Raw genomic sequence first — 24,295 nt, forward strand, 5'->3', positions numbered from 1 at the left:
GTCACTTTTATTTTGTCACATATGAAACAATTGTGTTTTTATATATCAGTCTGACAGCCCCACCCACTCTGCTTCTGTAGATTTTTCATTTGCCCTAACATACTGGAGCAAACCAGTAACTTTGTGAACTGCAAGCACTGTATTGTAGCACTCTACTGTATCTGCTATTGAATTAAACAGCACTTCAGCTGCAAGGTGTGAAAAAAAACAATAATGTTGACTAATTATGTGGCATGAGGCCATTTGAATCTGTGCATTCTGCATGGAACTACCCATCCATCCATACATACATGTGTCCGTTCTTCATGCATCAGTCGGTCCTCCGATCCATGCATTCACGTGTCCATCCATCAGGCCAAACGTCCAACTATTATCTAGCCATCCATTTATCCACGTGTTCACCCAGCCATTCGTCCATCAGTGCACCCACTGCGTGCGTCCATCGTTCCACTGTGCAGTCATTCATCCATCTGTACATGTGCTCATCCATCTGTCAATCCCTGCATGCGTTCGATTGCTCATTCACCGATACATACTTCATCCCTCCATCCATGTATCCATCATATGTCACAGGTTTCACTATTCTCAGGACAGTACACTGATTCTTGCAAGTGTCCATTTATTCCATCTGTCTGTGCATCCAATTTCCTGTCCACCCATCCATTCTTCAGCCTCTATCTATGTCCTTGTGTCCACCTATGCGTTCTTTCCTCATACAGCCGTTCAGTCCGGGTATCCATTGTTCCATTGTTCATTCAATCATATGTACTCTCTTCAATCTATCCATTCATTCATGTGTCTAATTGTCCATCCTGCTATCCATACTTTATCCGTCTATCAAACCATCCATCCGCCCTTGTGTCCAACTTCCTGTCCACCCACAATCCACCACAATCCATGTGTCCACCTTTCCATTCTTTGTTCATCCATCCCTCCATCAATCTGTCCATTGTTCATTCAATCATCTGTCTGTTACACCATCCTTACAGGCGTCTAATTGTCCACCCACCTATTCCTCTTTTACCTTTATCTATCCATCCAACATTGTTCATGTTTCCATGCATCTCGCAATCACTTTGTGTCCATTCACCTGGCCGTCCACCCATCCATCTAACAAACCGTCTATGGGCCATCCAGTCGTCCCTTTAGGCATCCATCTGTTTGACTGTCCTTTCCAAAGTACATCCACGTGTCCATCGTCTGTCGCCAATCCAACCATTATTTTTGTTGTATCCATTCATCCATCCATCCATGTACTCCTCCAGTTGACACTCCACATATCGATTCCTTGTTCATCCATCTACCTGTCCATGTGTCCAACCATCCGTTGTTCATTTTTCTATCCGTTGGTTTGTCTGTTCATCCAACAGTATTGATTCATCCATCCATCCAGACATACATTCTTGCACATGTCCATGCATCCATCTACCCGACCTTCCGCCCACCTGTCCAACTTTCACTGATGATTCCTTCCATTTGTTTGTACCCACCAATCCACCAGTCTGTGGATGCTCAAAGTCCATCTATTGTTCATTGGTCATTCATTGTCCATCCATCAGGGCATGTGCACACCTGTCCGTCAACTGTCCATGTGTCCACCAGTCGGTCCATCCAAATTTCTGCCCACTTGCCCACATTTTATTGATAATTTCAGCCATCTTTCTGACATCCATCCACCTATCCATCAATCCACGTGTCCACAAATCCATTGCACATGCATCCCTTTTGGCCAACCATGCACGTGTCCATCCACCAATCCATCCATCTGTCTTCCTCTCCATTGATAAGACTATACATGCTCAATGTCCATCCATTGTTCATCCATGTGTCTATCGTCCTGTGCATCTATCAGTGCATGTCTCCACCTGTTCATCCATTTGTCTGTTAATCGCATTGAGCTACAAATCCATCCCTTTGTCTGTCTTGCCCTCACCCTCTCCACATGCCCATCAATCCATCCATACTGCTTTTGCATTGCTATGCAGATCTTAGGTAAAAAGAGCATGCCATACTTTTAAATGCACATATCTATATGTTCTATTGCAACATTTCCAGTAAAAATATTTCAGTTTGTCATATAGCACAATAAAATAGTAAAAAAAACAAAGAGTCGAGCGATGTGTTAATGCCTTTGAAGATGTCTTTAGCACCCTCTGATGAGGACTCCCAGCACGAGGAGATATAAGACTGTTGGCATATCTTCATAGAATGACACCTTGTAAAGGACCCTTTCATTTATGATTTAGAGAACTTTTTTAGCCCCGGGCTCATTGCAGAAAACTTTTACAGTTGCACACATTATGGAGGTGCTGCGACTACCATCTACGACGCCTTGGAGACGGTGGAGAGTAGTCTTTCAAGGACAGACACACTCAAAGTGAGTCACTTTTCAGTGTATTTACCTCAGTATTTGGTGTTTCATAATGATGTCACTGCTTTGACCCTTATACTGCTATTACCGCCTGATTCATTCTGCCTTGTCAGCAATGTTGATGCTGTTTTGTCACAACATGCTCTCTGAACATGATGCACTGGCAGAGGATTGCGTGTTCCTTTGTGTGATGGAAACAAGGCTTTCGTTGGAGGGGAGACATAATACATTAAATGTGTAGAGGTAACTATGAAACTATGTAACATATACTACTGGTTCTAAACTGGTTTGGCTGTGGGACCGACCCCTTCATGACAAGCGATGACCCAAATGGCAGACATTTTCCAACTCAGATATGCGTGCTTAAGATAAACAATTTTACATGGTGATTTCAGACACCTCCAGCTATGACAATGAAATGATAATAGATAACTAGATGCACATCACACTTAGGCCACTCATATGTAATAAGCATAAAATACTCAAACATGTTCTCAGGCTCAACAACAGACAGGCCTGACACATTCTACAGCACGGGTAGGGAACCTACGGCTCGGGAGCCAGATGTGGCTCTTTTAATGACTGCATCTGGCCCTCAGACATTTCTTAACACCATAAAATGTGTTTATTTTAAATTGTTTTCCTGACATTTTAAAGTAAAACATTACAGAAATCAGTGTTAATAAATAACATTCAAATTATAAAACATTCTAATGCATTTGAATCCATCCATTTTATTTCCTAACGCAATGCCAGCTGTCCTTCCTGTGTTTTCCATGTCAGACACCAAAACTTGATTATTATTGGGGTTGTCCCTCCTTTAATCAAATAGTCAGCAAGCTAATTGTGCAGAGACAACCCTTTTGACGAGAAAGGAAAAGAAAGAAAGATACGGAGTAGGGCGCAAAACCATGCAGCACCAGAAATCGCATTAATGGTAAAAAGTAATTAATTTATTATGGGTTAGCTTCAATATAACAACATTATTACAAAGAATACATTCAGAGACTTATTATATTCTAAAATTGTTAGTCTTCCTTAAATATACACACATTTGGTTGTATTCGGTGTTAAAAAATATGATATAGCTCTCACGGAAATACATTTTAAAATATGTGGCTTTCATGGCTCTCTTAGCCAAAAAGGTTCCTGACCCCTGTTCTACATCTTGGTGGCAGTAGACTACTAACAAACATTGTTGGTCTTCTTCGATGACAGTCGATTTCAAAAAGCCACCTATAGGAGTATTACTAGATGACACCCCGATGCATAAAAAAATCCCGCTCGGAATAAAAGTGCAAGACCCACCAGTTGAGAATCACAGACATACACGATTTACATATACAGTACTATATAGCAAGCTCAGAAGGATGGAGAGTAATCCCTCGTTTATTATCAAACTGGTTCCAGACCCAACTATGTTAAGTGAATTTCTGCAAAGCAGGATTTCTTATTTAGAAATCAAATATTTTTGTAGGTAGAGCATTGGTCCCTAAAGTGGGGTACACACATTGCCATACTGGGTATGTGAATACAAATTAAAAACAGCTTGACTACATTAGCACAGAACCCTGATATTTACGTAATGCGCCCAAACACCTCATGTGAACAACGTATTTGTATTTTTGTTCATGTGGCCATTCTTATGCTCGAAAATGCTTCATTTAGGTCAAGAAAATGTAAAATTCGCTGAAGTATGTCTATTTTTTTGACTAATAATAGGCCGTAGTCAACCACAAAACAGCAAAGTTAGTTAATTAATTTATTAGTATAATCATATTTTTTGAACCTCGCATGTTCTGGGACATTAATCAGTCACAGGTTTAGGCATACCTCAAACACTCGATTTTCCCCATTTGCGAGTGTTTTTTTCTTATGTGTAGCCGACCTAAGTGTTTTTTTTCCAACACACCGCTCTCATTTACTTTAACAAAGCCATGAACATGCAGTATGTTTGGATTTAGGCGTCTCAGCAAATCCTGGTCATTTAGAGAAGTAATTTGGCTGCTTTGTAGACACGTAATCCTTTTTCATGTCAAAGTGCTTGTGCATGGGAACATACATTCCTTCCCTGAGCCAACTTGGTTCCCCCCCATTAGTTGGCTCATTTTAGGTCCAAAGCAGAGCTGATAAGGGCTCCTGGCAGCTAGAGGATTATCATGCTGGGTCAGACTGTACCCCGCTGCTCTCCACCAAGGAATGCAAAGCAACCAGTCGCTCGGTCACGCACTGACAAGTCGACCATCTGTCAATCAGTCAATCATCCAGTGAGGCCCTTGGTCAGTTTTTAGATTAGTTTGACTTTTTATCTGCAAAAATGATTAAAAGGTCACGTACTGTATGTGTAAATTCTTTGCAAACCATTATTTTTTCTTTCTCCGTAAAAGAAGATCTCTTTCTCCTCGCATCTGCTGACTGTCAGTGACAGGATATGCTCTGTTTTGGCTATTAAGATTAATGGATCTGGGAACGGAGCTTGGTATTTTGATACTGAGCTGCCCCAGGAGACAAGGGGGTCAAATGTTGCACTCTATTTGGTGCAGAATTACAGCTGTGAAACAAACAAACAAAAAGACGTGCTTGCTCTTGGTTAGTAGGTTTAAAAATATTGCAAAAAACAGACAAGGACATGAAAAGTGAAATATATTACTTGATATGAATGATGTGCATCTGTGTGGAACATACCGCAAACAATTTTTGTTGGCCTTGCTTCCCCGGAAGACAGTTTAACACCAAACTGCAACGACAAAAACCACACACTAGTATAGTAGAAGTATGAGAATATTTGATACAAGTCCTACACCCCTCACACCAACAACAGAATACTTGCATCCACCAAATAGTCCAAACAGGACTTCTAAATCACCGGCTCAATGGACTGTGTGAGTTTGTTGTGTGTCAAGAGACATGAATGTGAATTGTGCTTACATTTCTCCCACACACACACACACACTCAGGGTGACAAGTCACGGCTGCACTCCCAGGATACATAACCCATTCCCCCACTGGTGGGACATCTCGTCGCTCTCTTTCATTCGCCTCACGGTGGAAATGAGAATGATGTTCCACCTGTCAGAGGAAAGAAATTCCTGCAGGCTCACAACTGATGCCTGGATGCAATTCCCATATGTCATTAAAGTGGGAATTGGGAAGATTCTGTTTAATAGCCTTTTTTTGGCTGCTCTAGTTTGTCCTGACAATAAACAAAAGAGACTTGTTAAATGTGAAACAACACCACCTGCATTTGTGATGGATTGCTTCAAGCCCGGATTTAAAGGTATATGTGGAGGAACTGGGGGGGAGCACACATGGTGTGGAATAGACATAATACTCAGCAAAGGAGGTCCCTTGTTGTGGGGCTGATAATGTATTTTCCTGTCTGGTTAAGAGACGAAGGTTTTTATCTGCACAGCAACTGGAAACCTCATTTCCTGGCCGTTTTCCTTCCAGGACCTTTGTCGTCCATGGATGAAATTTTGATTTCAGAGGTGTGGCTTGAGTTGGTGAAAGGGGACAAACACGCGCATTCACGCACAGACTCAAATGCTATGTTATCTTATGTTAAATGTTATGCTATAAATGATATTAAAATGTGTTTATCTGAAGTGACCAGGCTGGAGAAAGCCCCGATATGTTAACCTTACAGCGGCAGAAGAGTATGGTCTCTAGCTAACTAACTACCCGAAACACCCACCTGCAAGTCCAAGCTCTCATGGAGTGACAACAGGCATGACCAATCACAGATGAGCTTGTAGGCGGTCTAAAGGGAAACATACCTTAGTTTGAGTGGGTGTTTTCCGCCTGGTCCTAGTGCCTGATTTAAAAAAAAAAAACATTGTTAACTACAGGGGACCAAAACCGCCTTTGAAAATGTGCAGGGGACATTCTGCGCTCCCCCCAAATTACATCCATGAACACATCACAGTAAATGGGAGTTTATGGTACTGGAAGATTGTAGGTTTGACACAATAATATAGAAATGAAACTTGAATGTAACTTAGAATAGTCAGTGTACAGATTTACTGTTTACTGTGATAAACACTCAACACTCATCCATTACTGTCTAAATAGCTGGCAACACAACATCAGCTTCCCCAGCAGGGCACTTATTGTGGAGGTGTGTTTGGACTTGTTATTGTGATGGACGGGGGATAATGCTCTGCTTGTTCAGCATATGTTAGAATTCATGTTCCCCTAGTGCCGGCAGCACTCATGCAGCCTCAGACCATGATGCTACAACCACCATGTTTGACCGCCGGCAAGACACAATATATTTGCACTTACTTGTGTTGCCAGCTGTTTAGACAATGATGGCTGTATTGAGTAATTTTTAGCGATACAAACTGTACATGGACTGCTCTAAAGGTACATTAATGTTTCATTTGTATGGTATTTGCCCTTGAGAAGATATGAGTTGGTTGCTGAAACGTGAGGGTTGCACTCACTTTCTGACAGCACAGACTGGGTCTCTAGTTACCCCCCTATTATTACAAAAAAAAAATAAAATCCATAAACATACAATGCAAATGCATGCATCCAAAGACGAATAGAAAGTGGACAGTACCTCACAAAAGTGAGTACACCCCTCACATTTTTGCAAATGTTGTACATGTCGGTTCACCTTTTGTGGATTCGCTGCAATTTTGCATATTTTATGAACGCTCATTGTGTTCTGCATCCTTGTGGTGTATTAGAGCGATCTGTTGGTGAGCTGTTGTATGTGTCTGTTATTGTATTTACTACTGCTACCAGTAGAGGGTGTTGTGTACTCATGTGAGAGTTGGAAGACGTGTGCGGCTCCACCTCGTCTCAGGATGTGTTTATGTTCCTGTACGAACATATTAGGAACCCACAGTAGACAATAAGCCACAACAGTCCTTATTGGCTAAGGAAGAACCTGCCCATTGTGGTCTGCGTCTTGATTGGCTGTAGACCATTGGCAATCAATCTCGTTGGTGTCATTTCCTGTTGTGGTCAATAATCGCTAGCAAACTCGCAGTCGCCGGAAGTTCAAAATGGCACCTCATGGCAAAGAACTCTGAAAAAAAGAAACGTTACTCTACATAAAGACGTTCTAGGCTGTAAGAAGATTTCCAACACCCTGAAACTGAGCTGCAAATGGTATGTGACTTGTGGGCGCATGGTTGGTTCTGTCATGTATTTACAGAGGGGGGAGCAAGTCAGTGTTTTGCAAGTCTCGAGTTTTTGATCTGAAGTCTCGAGTCTCTTAAGGAAAGGCGTGCGACTCCACAAATAAGATAGGTGGCGTCAAGTCCCAAGTTGTAGGCTTGAAGTTTACAAGTCCTTACAAGTCACATGCACAGTTTAGTGTCTCCGAAATGAAATGTCATTTTAACAATGTACCAATCTATTACATTTGACAAATGCATTTTGAATTATTTTAGTTTTTTAAATAAACTAAGACCAGTGTGACAATACTTAGTAACAGAAAAAGAATGCTGAGATAGCACTCAGGATTTAGTCAGGGCACAGAAATGTCATCCACACATTCACTGTTTGTTCTTAAACCTGATTGGACGTTAAAACAGACGCATTCAATGAGGCAGATTCAAAGGAAAAAATATGTTGTCTTGCTGGAAATTACATAATGATCACATTAGTTGAATACTTTGAATGGGGACACATTTTACTCAACACATTCATTGAAAAGCTCAAGTATTTTCAAGTTATCAGATCAGTCAGGCTCAAGGCCCGAGTCACTGATGTCGAAGTGCCCTTCCAGTTGCAAGTCTTTGATGATATTGTCAAGCCGAGTGCAAAGTCATCAAAACCGTGACTCGAGTCCACATTGAAATCCTTTTTAAAACCTTCATGAGCAGTGCAGGCGCTAATAAGAACCAAATACATTTAAAGCAAATGTGGCTTATTTTTTATTATTACTGTTGAGAGGCATACATAACAGTGCAAACCATTCTTTGGCAAACATACAATACAAATGTCATGATAGGTACTAGCAGAGCCACACTGACCACTTGTAAAGGGACAGTGTTGGTAAGGTATGTTCAGTCTTGCAAAACAGTGCATTCCATTGACACTTGGGAGTTATTTAAGACGGGAAAAAGGGAAGGTTACTGTAAAAAAAGAAAAACACTACTGACAACATTTTTCCCAGGTAACAGACGTCACAGTGCTTTGGCACCCAACTTTGGAACTTGGTGCCAAATTGCATTTTGCTGTTAATGAGCTAAGGACACACACATTTGGGAATATTCATCAGAACACTACATTCAGTACAACTAACACACACAGGAGGACTTGTTAGACTACATAAGGGTCTATTTGCTGGTACATGTAAATATACAACTGTAAACACACAGTTTCATGTAAAAACCTGTCCTGAATGGAACATTCCAGACAGTATTATTTCGGTTTAATGACAGATGCTTGCTTTGGACGTTACCGCATTAAGAAAACAATGGAGGGCAACACTGCGGCTGCTTGGCCACAAAACAGGAAGACAAAAACATGGATTTGTTTTACATAAGTGAGCGGCGGTCTATGTTTAATACATGTGTACAAGCACTGCTGTCTGTCTGATTGCATGGTATTACGATGGAGGAAACGTGTTTTGATTGTCACTCTATCCCAATGGTCTGCACCCTTCCCACCTCGCATATGGCTTCCATTATGGCGGAATGAGGGTCAGAGGGTTAAAGAAGCCTGCGCTAAGCAGCATGTTCTGCTCAATGACGTAAGCCAGCTGTGAACAGAGTTTGGCAAAGAAACACAAGCGGGACAATTCTCTCGAAAGAGGACTCTCAACCGGGCAATACGCCCCTTGAAGTGAACACACATGATCAAACATTTCATGTAAATTTGGCAATAGAATGCATGCAATTTGTAATCCAGTGCTGCAGGCCCAAGGCAGGAAAGGAGAACAGTCAACAGTAATCATTGCAGTCCTTCAGTTATGAGTAGTGTGGACTAAAGACGCTAGGATAACAAATATTGCGGTGGTAGATTGAACAGCACCACAGATGAAACCATACTTTAACATGGTTTCATACGCACACACACATACACACACACACACGCGCACGCACAGTCTAGATGTTTCTAACTAACACTTGGCGTTTGCAGACTGAGGAAAATACTGGGACAAAGTTCACAATATGACGGTCGGCAGAAATCAGTAGATATCTCTTTTTTTTGCATTAGAATTTTCCATAGGGCTTCACATTATGTTCATTTGTATAAAAAAAGAAAGAAATGCAGTTATAACATGAATAAAGACACGAAGCACCTTAGAATAAAAGATCTAACTATTTATAAAAAGTCATTTACACTGAATAAAATGATCTTCTCAATTGTGATTTAGCATTAAAAAGGCAGATACCAAGTGGATATAGGTTGCTTTTTCATACAAAAGACAATACTTTGAAGGTATTTAGTGATTAATTCATTCATAAGGGGTAAAATAGCACCAGTTTTTGGCATCTCTAACCTGAGAAACGTTTGTGAGCAAACAAAAATGGCTGCCTCCTCTCAATCGACTTCCCTTTCCTGCAGGTTGATGGCAATGGACCCTGTGATGTGACACCAAAGGGGGTCAAACAGCCTAAATTGTTGCACTGCGAAGGCCTCGGGGAGCATTCATCGTCTCTCGGAGCAGATCAAGGAGAGCCCCAGAGGAGGCAACGATAACAAAAATAACCAAACCCTCTCCCCTGTTCAAAAATGAATACAAGAGAACAAAAAATTGAGGCTATTGGGTGTTTTGAGGCTACTGGTGGCCACAGACACCTTCAAGAGTCTCCTCCTCTCTGTGGCTGTTTCAGACACTAAGAGTGTGATTGTCGACAGGTCCTGAGGCTTATTCATGGCTGCTGTCTGCTTTTTGCCCCTCGGCAACATCCAGGCACATGGGGCAGCAGGCGCCTTTTAGCTTGACAGGCTGTTTGCACCGAGCTGGCGGACAAGACTCCACAAAGCAGGTGACCCTGGCGTCCTGCAGTAACAAAGAAAGGGCAAACGGGTAGGTTACGTTATTAGATTAGACCGGATAAAAGGTTCCCTGTGGTCATGACTGAGAGCTCCAGCCAACACCACGCCGCAAAAGAACAATAGAGCCAAACGAGAGTGGAGCGTGGAACCTCAAAAGCTGAACATCTGAGGAATCTAAGCAAACTTCTTGGGAAAAATACATTTTGAAACTTCTGTTTGAACCCCGGCCATGCTGAGTATCAAGGCTTTCAGAAGCTTTCCAAAAGGCAAGTAAGGATGTTAAGAAGACGCATAATATAAAGTAATCCCTTGTTTATTGTGGTTAACTGGTTCCAGACCCCACCGGGATGAGGAGGGTTGGGCATCGAACCGGGACTAACCTTTCGAGTTTCCCGGAATAGTTAATTTATGAAAATTTTGGTCCCTATGTTCGGTGCTCGACCAGCAAAAATGGCCACATAACACCAATGAAGAAGCCGGCGAACACCGACGAAGAAGAAGCGGCAGCAAGTGTTTGTGTTCATCCATTTCACCCACAGACAAAGAGTGACGGCGCTGTAAAGTTTGACTGAAATTCTGCAAAAAAAATTAACAACATTTCGAATGCCATCATATCATGCCAAGGTGGGTGCACCACTACATGATTAAACACCTCCGGCTTCACGGTGTACAGAGTGCCGCAGAATCGTTAGGAACCAGAATTGAAACGAGGAATTGGAATCGGAATCGCTCAAATTCAAACAACGCCGAACCCTAATGATGAGTGAATGTCTGCAAAGTAGGATTCTTTATTTATAAATGGAATATTTTCATAGTTAGAGCATAGAAAACATGCTTTTAACATTATTAGAGCCCTCTAGACATGAAATAACATCCCTATAGTTACCTTTACACTCATGTTACCTAATAAACTAGATATAATAACAGAAAATAAGCCATTTAAGACATAAGACTCGTGCTCGTGTGTGTGTTGCTGTAAATTTTGAGAGTTGAGTTTTTATCTTGGCGTGGGTTACAGCCGCAACAGTACCTTGTGTTTGGCATACCACGATAGGCATCAAAGAACTGGACGTACGATTACATCACGTCGACTACAAGGAAAGACACAACTCACAAAGACTTGATGCAGCTTTGAAGTCAACATCCTCACTGTTTTGTTTTGACGTTTTACTAATTGAAATGTATTCCTATTTATTAACATTTAATCCCAAATTATAATTTTTCAAATTGTATTTATTCCCTTAATACTGCAGTATTCTGCAGTATTAAGGTTTCTAGTGTCATTATTTTAACTCCTATTTGCTTCTTGATTTTTTTTAAACACCATTCTTTTCCTTTCATACAGGAAGTGGGAAAAACATGTCGGAAAGTGAAATATTGTGTCAAAAAGTAAAAGTTATGGTGTGAATGAACAGTAATGACATGGGGAAGGGATACGATTAAAAATAAGCTCTGCTTCTTCCTACTCCGTTCCAGACATGTTGAATTGTGCTAATGTAACCATGTGATGTTCCTTCATGTAACTTAACGCATGTCTGAAAAACATACACATGGCATACCACACCATAATTCAAAGTTGCAATAAAAGCCTGTTCTGGTGATGAAGTCTGGCACTTATGTGACTCACCAAACATCACAGTAACCAGTGTAGAATACTACATATCATCCCAGCGTCTTTGAATGCGTCTTCTGAATGCCTTGTATTTGTATTTTAGTTCATTGAGCCATTTTTATGCTTGAATATGCTTAATTTAGGCAAAACGTACATACAGTTTGCTTGATTATGCATAGTTTTGGTCGTAGGCCACGAAACAACATGATTTATGAATATATTTTTGAAAAACCGTGATAGAGTGAAGGTGCAAAATTCAAAGTGAGAGGGACTACTGAAATCACTATTAGCATTCTGACAATAAGAAAAGTCAAATACAGGAATATAATCACAGCTCGAGTCACTATGGAATCAAAGTCCATCCCTGGTAAGTGTAATGGCATCCCTTCGTCTTTTTTTTTGTTTCAATATTGTGAACAATTTAGCCTTGGTGGAGCTCTGCGCTCTATCTACTAAGTGACATTCCAGTTATATGTGGCCATTAAAATCTTGTTTAGGTGGCCTACCCTGCATTCCTAACCTACCTTGCATTCACATTGCGTGCATGGGTCCTCTTTCCACTGCTCTCCATCTGTCCGCTCATTCCTGTTTCTGTCAGTGCAGTCAGTCTTGCTCAGACGGGCTTCCAGTCGCTTAATCTGAAAAATGTGACAGGACAGAGAATTGGGCTACTTGATATTTGGAAGTCAACACCATCATCATGTGTTCTCCTCACTACCATAACCCACTTAACTTGACGCCCCCTAGACTGGCTGACCGGTGTCGACATACACGGCCGTCTACCTGGTCGAAACTGAAACAGAAACTAACCATTGATTGCACGTTTACTTGTGACTTTGGCCAAAGACATAAGAAGAATGGGCGACGCTGGACGATTTTTCAGCCTACGGAAGTTTGTTGACATGGTTTTCCTCCAATTATGCATATTTTTATTTTGTTTCTTTTGTTTTCATATAATATTGTAGAGACAGGAGTATTGTTTATGGTTGTGAGCTGTGATTCAGGGGTTGGACTACAGGGGCCAGTGGCATTTTTCAACTAATTAAGACCAGCCCATGAGGGAAGAGGAGTTACTGAGCCGCGTTTTCCGCATTGAAATGTGGAGTGCATATTGGTGTAAGGCAGGGGCGGCCATTATGTCGATAGCGAGCTACCGGTAGATCGCCAAGGTAGTTTGGGTCAATGGTAGTTGTCATATGACATCAGTCAGTTGACATTAAGCTCCCCTTCTGATTCGCGCTTACTCCCCCGCAGCGTTTCAAGCTACACATGAAGATGCAACGTTCATCTTTATGATTGTGATTATGGATGAACTAACTCAGCTGTAAGATGTCTATATCTATAACTAAAGTTATCTGTTCACTTGTAGCGGCTAGCTACGTAGAAAAAACGTGTATTGTTTACTGGCTTTGCTTGGCGTCACGAACTCTACTACAGAAATCTGTGTTTTCTACACGTTGGCTTTTTAAACTATTATTTCATGATGAAATGAAAAATGTGCCCATTGGTGAAACCTTTTCAATATGTTGCCTTGACTTGGGCTGCATTGTCTTTTGCATCATAATTTTAAATTCTTGTATATGGGTAATGTTTGATAGCAAATGCTAACTGGATGTAATACAAGTGTGTGCCCTAATGAACGTTACATAGCTAATGTGACTGACATATTACCAGTACTCACTCACTAGTACACAACTATTTAGGAGTTATGTGGAATTATCTTTATTTCCACATTGAAGTGAATTATGATAGCAACTACTTTGAACACAAAAATCGAGGTTCCACTGTATTATCATATTGCAATGAAAGTGTTTCTGTACTCTGACATGTATGCGGTTTGATGCAATTTGCATACTTTTCGCAGCATAGTTCTGGGGCAAAACAGCCTACTGGAAGTACAACTTTCAACATCTCCAATACTAAAAAAAGAAAAAGGACTGCACCTATATAAAGCTCTTAATATAAACGTATAGTGATAATATACATCCGTAGCCAGAGCTGCCTTGGGGCAGACTGATGGAAACGCAGCTGCCAATTCACACCAACTGGTGACTACCACTAGGCATTCATTCACATTCAACATTATACATCAGTGTAGTGCACAATGTAGGCAAGGTGGGTGAAGTGTCTTGACACCTCCAAACCTGTTGTTACTGGACAACTTCCTCTAGTATCTTTTATGCCATACAACTACTGTGACCACCTAACCTACAGCATGTGAATGAATCCAGACACTTACCTGTTTTCGTAAACTTTTGATCGTCTTCTGCATGTCAGAGACAAAGTCCTGGAAGTCATTGATTGAGGGTTCAGTGCTTTTTTTGGAAGTCACAGTAACATTGACAAGGCTTCCTCCGGCTTCCTCCATGTGCCTGCAAAATGTGGAAACAAAGTAAAAATGAGCTACTATGTGAACATGCATGTTTAATTTGCAATGCCGGATTACCTGTTTTGCTTGACGCTGTCGACAGGTTTGCTGTCTTTGTAGCTGTGCTCTGCTGACCTGCGCCCTCTGAAGTGGTAGGACAGTGCGTTGAACTGACCCTTGGTTCTGCAATCTGGGGGTTTCAAAAACAACAACACACACCACGGTTCACTAAAAGCAACAACCACAGTTGTGCATACCAGTACAGCCATTTTTTATATTTAGTAAGTTTCAACCTATTTGTTCTGCAAATGTTCATCAGAATAAGCATTTGGACATGTAAAGGAAGTGAAATCGGTCCTGTCTTGGTAGCAATAACAGCTTCCACTCCTCTGGGATGACTTTCTACAAGATTTTGTGTGTCTATGGGAAGTTTTGCCATTTTGAAAAACACTAACAAGATCAGGGGTCACTGATGTTGGAAGGGAGGGCCTAATACTTGTGTTCTTCTGTTTGACGGGGTGGAACCGAAGTGAATGAAGCACTTTAGGTGTCCGGAAAGACGCCATATAAGTTCCATCCATTATTATCATTATTAGTATTATTATTATTGTTTGATAACCACATTAAATAATTGGCTAAATAGACATTTGTACAGTGCATCACACAAGAAACCAAGACTAATATTCCCACACTATTTTGGCTTCAATCATCAACATTTTCATTGTGCCAAGCATCCTGTAATCTTAGGAGCAATAAATACCAACAATAGAAAGATTCTGATAAACCTAAGGAAGGGAGCACCATTACCTGCAGTATGCTGTATTGCCCTTTTAAGTAGCAGACACCATTGTGTATAAGACTATCTAAAAACAACAAGACTTCCTGTCCTGTGCTGATAATGAGGCATGAGCATCTCTGCATGTGTACACTCACCCACAAGTACATACAGCGCCAAACAAATTTATTACACCGCCACCCAAAGTAAGGTTTATGTCAAATCTGCCCTACATTAACAACCTTGGCAACTACCAAAACCATGTTTTGTTCCTGTGATGATTTCTACACCAGTACAGTTGTCCCTCGCTATATCACGATTCCAATATCGCCCGCTCAAGTTTAAATAAGATTTTTTTTTTTTTTAAAAACGATCACTGTTTCGTGGTTGACTATGGCATGTTATTAGTAAAAAAATATTGAAAGACAAGTTATATGTAGCATTCTGGTCAGTAGGCAACAGTAACGTCATGAGACATGACGTTAGATTACATTATCTTTCACACTGCATGAAGACTGGCTAGTTGGCTGAGACAGACATGCCATGGCTGTGATGAGTGAAAAAAACGATCTCCTTTCATTCCGTGTGGAAGTGGTAAATTTGTGGCTTCTTTGTCCTTCTTCCCCATTCGTTTGAAAAACTTAATATAAACGTATAGTGTAAATAATAATTATTTGTCATTTAATTGCATTCCTGAACAGAAAAATGTGTTTAAGTGGTTTAAAGTTATGCTTGAGTAATTTCTGACTTCTCAGGGAGGCCCGGTGTACAAATACAGTTTAATACAGTTAATCCTTTTTTGAAGGATTTCTAAAATATGTGTTTTTCATTTTTATGACAGGTTTTCAAATATATTTGTTTTATAAGTTCCAAGATTTGACTTGCAACTCGTGGCTATTACTTCCTTCTGTAGAAGAGGATTCAGAGGATTTAGAGTAGTAGTTTCCAATGTAGCAAAAAGTAAGGCAGAAAGCATACTGTAGTCGTCTGGGTGACACGTTTAAAAAAATATTAATGGCAGTTATTTGTTTAAAATATGTATCTAGCTGAACAAATATGGCTTTAAATTGAACCAGGTGTGATTTGCATGGAGGATCCTTACCTTCGCAGCAGTCTTGCCACATGCGCAGGTCAATCTGTGGGATGTCATCACAGCTACCATAGCCATGCGGCACCTCTGCCACCCTGAAGATATCATGCTGGACTCGTGTGATGTTATCTCCGTTGTCACACAGTACCCGAGACAAAGAGGCCTGCTTCAGCTGGGTCAGCTGGGCAGGAGTGAACACGCCAGGGTTTTCATACCAGAATCTGCATGTGACGGGGAAAGCAAATGGGAGGTGTCATGCACAGAAATACCTAATAACTAAAACACAGTTTCCAGCAAGCAGTGCAGTTTAAGTCTTGTTTGTTCCATTGTGGAGGCTCCCATATCCACACTCAGGACTGGTTTGTAATTCTTTCCCATTTTGAACAGCAACAACATGAAGCATTCAATGTAAACTGTATGCATGTTCCAAATAAATTCAACCATAACCATAACGTCTGTGTAGGCTCTCAGTCGTACAGGAGTTGTCCATCCAGGAAAAGGCTTCTTGAGACGTCATCTGTACTTCTGTGAAGGTGTCGGACGTTTCGCTCCTCATCCGAAGAGCTTCGTCAGCGAACTAATAAGTGCTGTAGCCTAGGCCTAGGCCTAGGCCTAGAAGTACAGGCGACGTCTCAAGAAGCCTTTTCCCCCATAACCATAACCATCAACATTCTGTCTACCTGTCTCCATTTCGAAGGCGTTTAAACTGAGATGCCAGCAGACACATGAGGGTAGGTCCGAGTCTACTGCCAGGGACCAGGTCTTCAGCCATCAGGGCGGGGAACAGGTCGACGTTCAGCGGAGTGCCATACAACCTATACATAGCAAACAATGTGTGAGTACAGGTATGAGTTAAATCCACAGATTATTGGCTTCCATTGAAAGTCTATAAAATCACCTCTGCAATTTTTCTCTGACATTGGGATTCTTAATCTCGTTCCTCAAATTCTCAAAGCTCTGAGCCGATGTCAAGTTACAGAACGTCCTGTAATCATTATATGGCGGTATGCCGTGATCTCTTCCTCGCTGTATGTTCATGGCTGCCAGGTCCAACGCTACAGCGTGGGCCATAGAAAACAACCTCTCGGTCAGCTCTGTATTGAGTAGCTGCGAGGAGACTCGCATTTTACCCGCCACGCCAAAGAGCCCGCGGAGCAGTGGGTCAATGCCACCCTCGTTCACGATGCGAAAGGGGGAGAAGAAGGCCCGGTGCAGGGAGATGTGACCTTGGGGGATGGGCTGGAAGTCCTCATCCAACCTGTAGAGTATCGGGTTAATGAGGGTGTGCCCGAAGCGGAATGCCGCAGTGGCGAAAGCATTGAGGATGCCCGCGTTAATATTGGGGTCATAACCTGTGTACGGCCCCATCATCTTCATGCCTGCCTCGCCTAGGATCTAGAAGACAGAAAGAAGGCTCATCAGTTGTGCTACTGGTATGAGATACAGTGGAACCTTGGTTTTTGTACTCTCTGGTTTTCGACGAAGATTATTGCTAAAAACATGTCTTGGTTATTGTGTGGCCAAACAGTGCACCTAACAAACTAGTTGAGTGCCCAAACAATACATCTGATGACTCTGAAGAATGGATAGTGGTTCACGTGGTTCACGTGAGCAAGTATACAGCTCTAACCAGCCACTGGTTTGCATGGATCTTCCATCCCCTCCCCTGCTCCCTCCACTATTCGCCGTGTTCACCAAGTCTTCTATCAAGTTAAGTAATGGTACATGTTAATTGATCCATTTTAGTCGTCATATGCATTTCGCTTTGTTTTCTGCATGTAGAAGTGTAATCATTCTCTGTAAAACGTGTTTTGTGTTAATATTATTGGGTGTCTGGAACCGATTGGATTTACATGATTTCTTATGGGAAAAATGATTTGCTTTTCGTACGTTTCGGTTTTCGTCTGACCTTTTGGAATGGATTAATGATGAAAACCGAGGTTCCGCTGTACTGCATTACTGTTTGAATTGGATTAAGACAAACAAACATACAACAGCAAAAGAAAGGAATTGTTACCTTTGGCAACCAGTGACTATATGTGATGTGTTGCATCTGGGCTCCTACTATCTTCCTGGCCTCATGGTAGATGGTGTCTCCATCCCAATGGGGGTTTAGCCTCAGTAGTTCTGTGGCTATGCGGTTGTGTTCCCTGAACCACACTGTGTGCATGGCAGTCAGACCCAGCTGCTCGTTGGCACGGTGGTCTCCGGCCAAGAAGCATGGTATTGGACTCTCATTTTCATCCCTCATGCACTCGGTGGGTGGCCCGGTGGCAAAAGGAAGCAGTGGCTTCCCCGTGCGCTGGATAATCCCTTGTCGGAGTAAACCCCTTTGGCTGGCCAAATCCCGGATCTCCTCAGATTCATGTCGTGAACTACCGTATACGTTTGAGGCGTCGATGTAAGAAGTGAGCTGGTTGATTTGCTCTCTTGGGTACACGCTGTTCATTAGGAGAGATGTCATCCCACTGCCACACACGGGGCTGGAGCGCACAAAAAACATGCAGCGTGCACCGCTTCGGAGCTGCCGTGCATCATTGGGAGGGAACTGGATGGGGAAGCAAGGTGGGTCATTGGTGCACACCTGCGTGCACAGCTGGCCATCTGAGAAGCGTGACTGGCTGAGGGCCGCCACAGTGGAGTCCAAGTCATGGTCCAGAAACTGACCCCATTGCATCAGCATGTGGGTGTACTGCTCATCTGGAGTGATGGTCTCTGTTCCAATCATGGTGGTGGACACCAGCCTCGGCAGTGGCAGCCTGTAGCCACTGTGTGCTTGCTCAGTGGCTCCCCTTGGCAGATTAAAACCATTATCGTAGACAGATTTCAGCAGTCGCTCAAAGTGGGTGAGCGAGGCACCCCACATGGGGTGCTGAAGGTTGTTGCAAGTGCCGTCATGAGTGCGGTATTTCTGGTGGAAGCAAATGTCTGAGCAGTTGTTAAAACGGCGGTGGGCTGTGCAGCCGGACAAGTTGGCAATCACGTCAAGAAAGTGTGGCGATACCAAGTCGTTGTAGCGAAATTCTGTGGGAACAGAAAAGCAACATACACAAAGATTGATTGGCTATTACAATAATTATTGAACAATCATTCCATGTATGAGTAGATAGTTTACAAAAAGGTGCCGCAAGGCATGGTGGGAGCCAACATCACTCCCGTCGCTCGGAGTGTTTCGGCTTCCCATCATGCTTTGTAACACCTGTTACGAACTTGGAGTGGCAAATTTGAAATGACTTTAGTTTTGTGTCATGTCTGTGATCTGATTTTTTTCTACAGACTTAAACAACTGAATAAACATCCGCCAAGACTGCTGATTCCATCATTTTTGCCAGGGGTTGTACTCGCACACATGTATCAGTATGTTAGAATATGCTTTGCTATTGTAAGAGTGTGCAGTATTTCATGAACAGGGACTGACTCTGTGTGTGTCAGCTGTTACTGGCATGAGAAGGGTGTGTGTGTGTGTGTGTGTGTGTGTGTGGTTCAACAAAGTCTGGGCGAGGCAATCATCTGTCTCTGTCTGCTTTCTTTTTGTTATAAACACCTTCGTTATAATCTCTTTTAAAATAAATCGGTGAAAAAAAAAGAAAACGTAAACCATGCTAAAACGTGTCCTGTTCCCATTGGTGAAAGTAGGTTAAATGCCTCAAAACCAAGTTCATCATTAGCTCCTAAGAGACGGTGGTGCACAGATGCAAACTTCATCCACAGGCAACTGCTGCTCTCTTTAACATGGCAGTAAAGAGCTGCAAGAAAGACTGGGACTTGCGTGGGTTCGTATGAATGCAGTATTTCATAAGGAACCAGCAACAGAAAAACCCTTGTTAATGACACATACAGAAACCAGAAAAATGCCTTGAGGCCACAGAACGACGTCTGAGCATACAGCATAAAGAGTGGGGCGCTAAAGGTTATCGACTGAAGAAAATCGGCTCTGTTCTATAAGACTTTGATATTATTTGGTTTGCACAATTTAGACATACAAGTCTTATCTGATACACTTTCAGTTAACTGACTTATTACAGCAGTTTCGGGAATGTGCAGGGTTAGCGCTATAGAAAATGGACCTTTTTGCATCCTTGCTAAAATTTATTGCTGTCGTCCTTATGTTATTTTCCTCCTCCTTTATGGTACAAACCGAAGATTAATTTATTCCGTAACGGCGCCTACAGCTGGGTAAGTTCTACCTTCCTTCACTATGTCCAGAATTCCAACTTTTTGTACAATGGTTAGCATTTTCTTCTGCCTTTTGGGTGCAACTGCTGGTGCCTTTGTCAGTGCAGAGCGTTTAGTCAACATTGTGAGTTTTGTAGGGGAGAAAACTTGCAAAAATACAGCACTAAAGGGCCACACTACTAGCGACTGAACAATTATGTAAATTAGGCAAGCTGAACACATTCTGTACTGTACAGGACACATGGCATGGAGGAGATTGATTGATGGTCTACAGTCCCTTAGCCAATCGGGGCGCAGAAGACAATGCGGGTTCTCCCTTAGCGAATCAGGACGCAGAACACTATGCGTTCATACGCTGTAAAAAAAAAAAAAAACAACAAAAAACACACACACAAAAATGATTGGTATCGGAATCGACAGCATAAAACCCTGATCGGAGCATCCGTAGTATAAATTAAACTGAATTAATCTGGTGAAGTGATACCTGCCTCAATTTTCTGCTGTGCAAAAACAGCACCTTGTAAAAATAATAATAAAATAGATAAGAAATAATTCATTGGGGACATTGCAATAAATATTGATTGCATATTATTTATAACATACAGTATATAATTCATCAGTAGTTCTGTTCATAAAGTCAATACTATTTCACACAACATAGTGTTCATTACTTCCCCAGTTCATATTAAACATTACAATTATACAATATACAAAAACAATAATCAAAATTCAACTCGTCATCATAAAATAATAGCAACAATGATAAGCAAGTGTAAAAAAACATTTCTGTAAAGGAGGAGTTTATTCATTCAGACAATTTGTAAGGTTTTGCATGGAACTAGCTGCTGCAAACGCGGTGAGGAATTTTATTGTATGTCAATGCATCTTACAGAGTTATTTTACCCGGAATTTGGATAATAAAGATATAAAATGGTGCTTGAGCTGGCGTCTGCTACAAGCCACAACAGGTGCCTGCTCGCCGAGGAGCAACATCGAATCAGGAGGGGACTTTGATGTCAGCTGACTGATGTCACGTGACATCTACAAGTCACATCTACGTGACGCTTGTGACAGTATTGTTCGATTCATAGTGCGTACCGACCCAAGACCACTGCGTCGAACGGTTCCATACAGTGGAACCTTGGTTAGCAGTCATTCATTTGTTCTTGAAGGTCTACCTCTGACCGAAACGGATGTTAACCAAATCAATTTTTCCTATGCTGCTTGTCCTCACGAGGGTCGCGGGGGTATGCTTTGGGCGAGAGGCAGGGTACACCCTGGACTGGTCGCCAGCCAATGGCAGGGCACATATAGACAAACAACCATTCACACTCACATTCATACCTATGGACAATTTAGAGTCACCAATTAACCTAACATGCATGTTTTTGGAATGTGGGAGGAAGCCGGAGTGTCCGGAGAAAACCCAAGTCTTCCAGATCTCCTGACTGTGTGGCCAACATGCTAACCACTAGGCCACCGTGCAGCCGCATTTAGAATTGTTTTATATACATAAAACTATAATTATAAAACTATAAAAATGTGTTTTGTGTTAACGTTTTTGAGAGTCAATACGCAGGCGACATAGCTTTCAGTCCCGTTTGCCATTTTGTTCGCTAGCTAATAGGATGCTAACAAGAAAGGACGTTTTCTGATAAAAAAAAAAAAATATATATATATATTAAGAATACAGATGGACTCACACAGTGTATTAATAACAAAACAGGATGTACCCCATATTGTACACCACCTGGAGAATGCACGCAAACCGCGCAACACTTTGGTGTAAGTATTTGACGTTAACCAAAAAACATGCTAGTTGAGGCGGACGCTAACCAAGGTTTCACTGTACATGTATTGTTGCACCCCTAATAATTACTGCAGTTTGTTTGGTCATTAAACTCACCAGTGCCGTTTGTGTCGACCATGAGACCCTGGTTGACGTGGTTCTGGATGAGAAGAAGAGTCTGCTCGAAGATCTCGCCAGCTCGAGCCTGCTCCACCGTGTAGGGGTCACGAGGATAACGAAAAAGAGCAAGGAGCTCTCCTGGAGTACGGGGCTGACTAGAGGGAGCAATGTGGGAGAAGATGGAGAGAGGAGTCAATGTCGAAAAACAAAATATTTTCATAAAACTTTCTCTTACTGCAAATACATTGCTGGTATATTTGGACATAAGAGTGTGACTCAGCATGAAGTTACTGTACTGTACATACCCAGAGCAAAATAGCACACAAAATACCTCTTCTATCAGTGATGCAATCCAAACCACCTCATTTGAAAACCACTTATATGGGTCTGAAACACATGTCTGTCTCATGAGAGTATTTATTTATATTTAATGCCGGGTACAGCACATCATTTATCAGGTGATGTAGATAAAGCTACTACAAGTACAGAATAACAACAGGGCTGTGTATCTGGGAGTGGCTTACTTCCAACAATAAACTGTTCTATGTGCATGTTTCTGCCCATATCAAACCTTCACTAGTTGTGTCATACAGCCCATTGAGTTTCTGTTTCAAGGTAGCCTGAAATACACTTGGTTGTGATGGCTGAGTACACAGATGTATGGATGTTCTTCATGATTACAGCAGCAAGGGCCACTACATAAGGTTATCCAGTGTATTGTTTTCCAGTGTCATTGCGTTTTTCACTTAAAAAGAACCAGCAGCCTGTTAAACTGTGATTGCCATTAAAGTCAGCTGGAAATTCCCTTGTCTCATTTTTAGGTTGGTGGTTTGTGCTGCGTGTGTATTTCTGTTCTTTGTGCTTATGTGTTTGTCCTCTGCATCGCGTGTGCATGCGTAGGCCGAGTGCAACACCATATGTGCATGCCAAGATCAACACAACTGCTTACCAAATCTTTCAACGAGATGGAAACACTTATGAACTCCACTGAACCTGCCAACAGTGACTGAGATTGCTTCTTCTTTATCAACTAACTATGGCCAGATGAGAAAAGTGGTAACCTTGATTACGATTAAACTCACTGAATATGTTAGAAGTTTGGAAGAAGATACTGTATACCAGAATATTACTTGAATTATGACTCAAGCTAAGGATATGCACCTCAGATGCTGTGAGACAAATCAGTTTAACTTCTTATTATTATGTATATTTCAGCATACAAGATTTTCATTTTCCTTGTGGAAGTACAAAAAATAACAACTGTCCTGACTTTAAATGGTGTAATTATAAGACCTATCTTCATTTAGTCCCTATTTAATGTCATGTATCATCCTGAAAGGTGTTTCTAATATTCTGACCCTATTTTGTAATGCAATCAGGTCGTCAAAAAGTTAGAACGCTGCTCAGTAAGCAACCAGGATACACTGCAGCTTTAAGCCAAGCAAATCACAACCACAAAACTAAATATAATGTTGAATACAATTTTAGATAGGGCCTTAATACTGGACGTTATGAGATGCATGTGTACCTGAAGTTAGCTAGGGAAGCTCATGTTGCATGAGTCTCTTACAGCTTACCCATCAAACAGACGTCTCCTTGTAGACTCGATGGCGCTGTCCACATTACGGATTGCCTGCTCGATGGATGTGCTCACAAAGGTGTCGCCCTCTCTGCTCACTGCTGGAACTGATGTTGCAAGACAAAAAGAGACAGCAGACAGAGGAAAATACATGACTGGTGTTAATAACATGTACTGGAATGCAACAAGTCAGACAATGCATGCAACTTCGCAGTCACGAAATTCCACAAAAAACAAACACGTTCTGAAGCACTTAATATGTTTACTTCTACCATCTACTACCATCAGTAACTTGTCAGCGACTTTTATCATTTTACATTACATTATCTGCAAAGTCTGGCTCCCTTCTTTGTTTGGTAAGATGACAGGAGAGTTATTAGTTTTCTCAGTGTTCATTGATGCGATAATGTCTAAAGAACTTGTGCCGAGAAATTAGAAAAACCTTTTCTC

At 41.7% G+C, this 24,295-nt stretch overlaps 1 protein-coding gene across 2 annotated transcripts in view; it reads right to left on the minus strand.

Moving 5' to 3' along the window:
• Positions 1-8,244: 8,244 nt before the first annotated feature.
• Positions 8,245-24,295, minus strand: part of LOC129192355 (peroxidasin) — a 67,023-nt gene continuing 50,972 nt past the window's right edge. For both annotated transcript variants that reach the window (XM_054796303.1, XM_054796302.1), the window contains 10 exons: positions 23,844-23,952; positions 22,264-22,421; positions 18,199-19,205; positions 17,080-17,576; positions 16,862-16,996; positions 16,194-16,402; positions 14,395-14,506; positions 14,188-14,320; positions 12,473-12,586; positions 8,245-10,340 (listed from right to left, as the gene is read on the minus strand). In XM_054796303.1, the coding sequence (XP_054652278.1) occupies positions 10,206-10,340; positions 12,473-12,586; positions 14,188-14,320; positions 14,395-14,506; positions 16,194-16,402; positions 16,862-16,996; positions 17,080-17,576; positions 18,199-19,205; positions 22,264-22,421; positions 23,844-23,952 (2,609 nt within the window). In that variant the 3' untranslated portion in view covers positions 8,245-10,205. The remainder of the gene's footprint in view (positions 10,341-12,472; positions 12,587-14,187; positions 14,321-14,394; positions 14,507-16,193; positions 16,403-16,861; positions 16,997-17,079; positions 17,577-18,198; positions 19,206-22,263; positions 22,422-23,843; positions 23,953-24,295) is intronic.

Source organism: Dunckerocampus dactyliophorus, chromosome 13 (assembly GCF_027744805.1).
Source record: "Dunckerocampus dactyliophorus isolate RoL2022-P2 chromosome 13, RoL_Ddac_1.1, whole genome shotgun sequence".
Classification (NCBI taxonomy): domain Eukaryota; kingdom Metazoa; phylum Chordata; class Actinopteri; order Syngnathiformes; family Syngnathidae; genus Dunckerocampus; species Dunckerocampus dactyliophorus.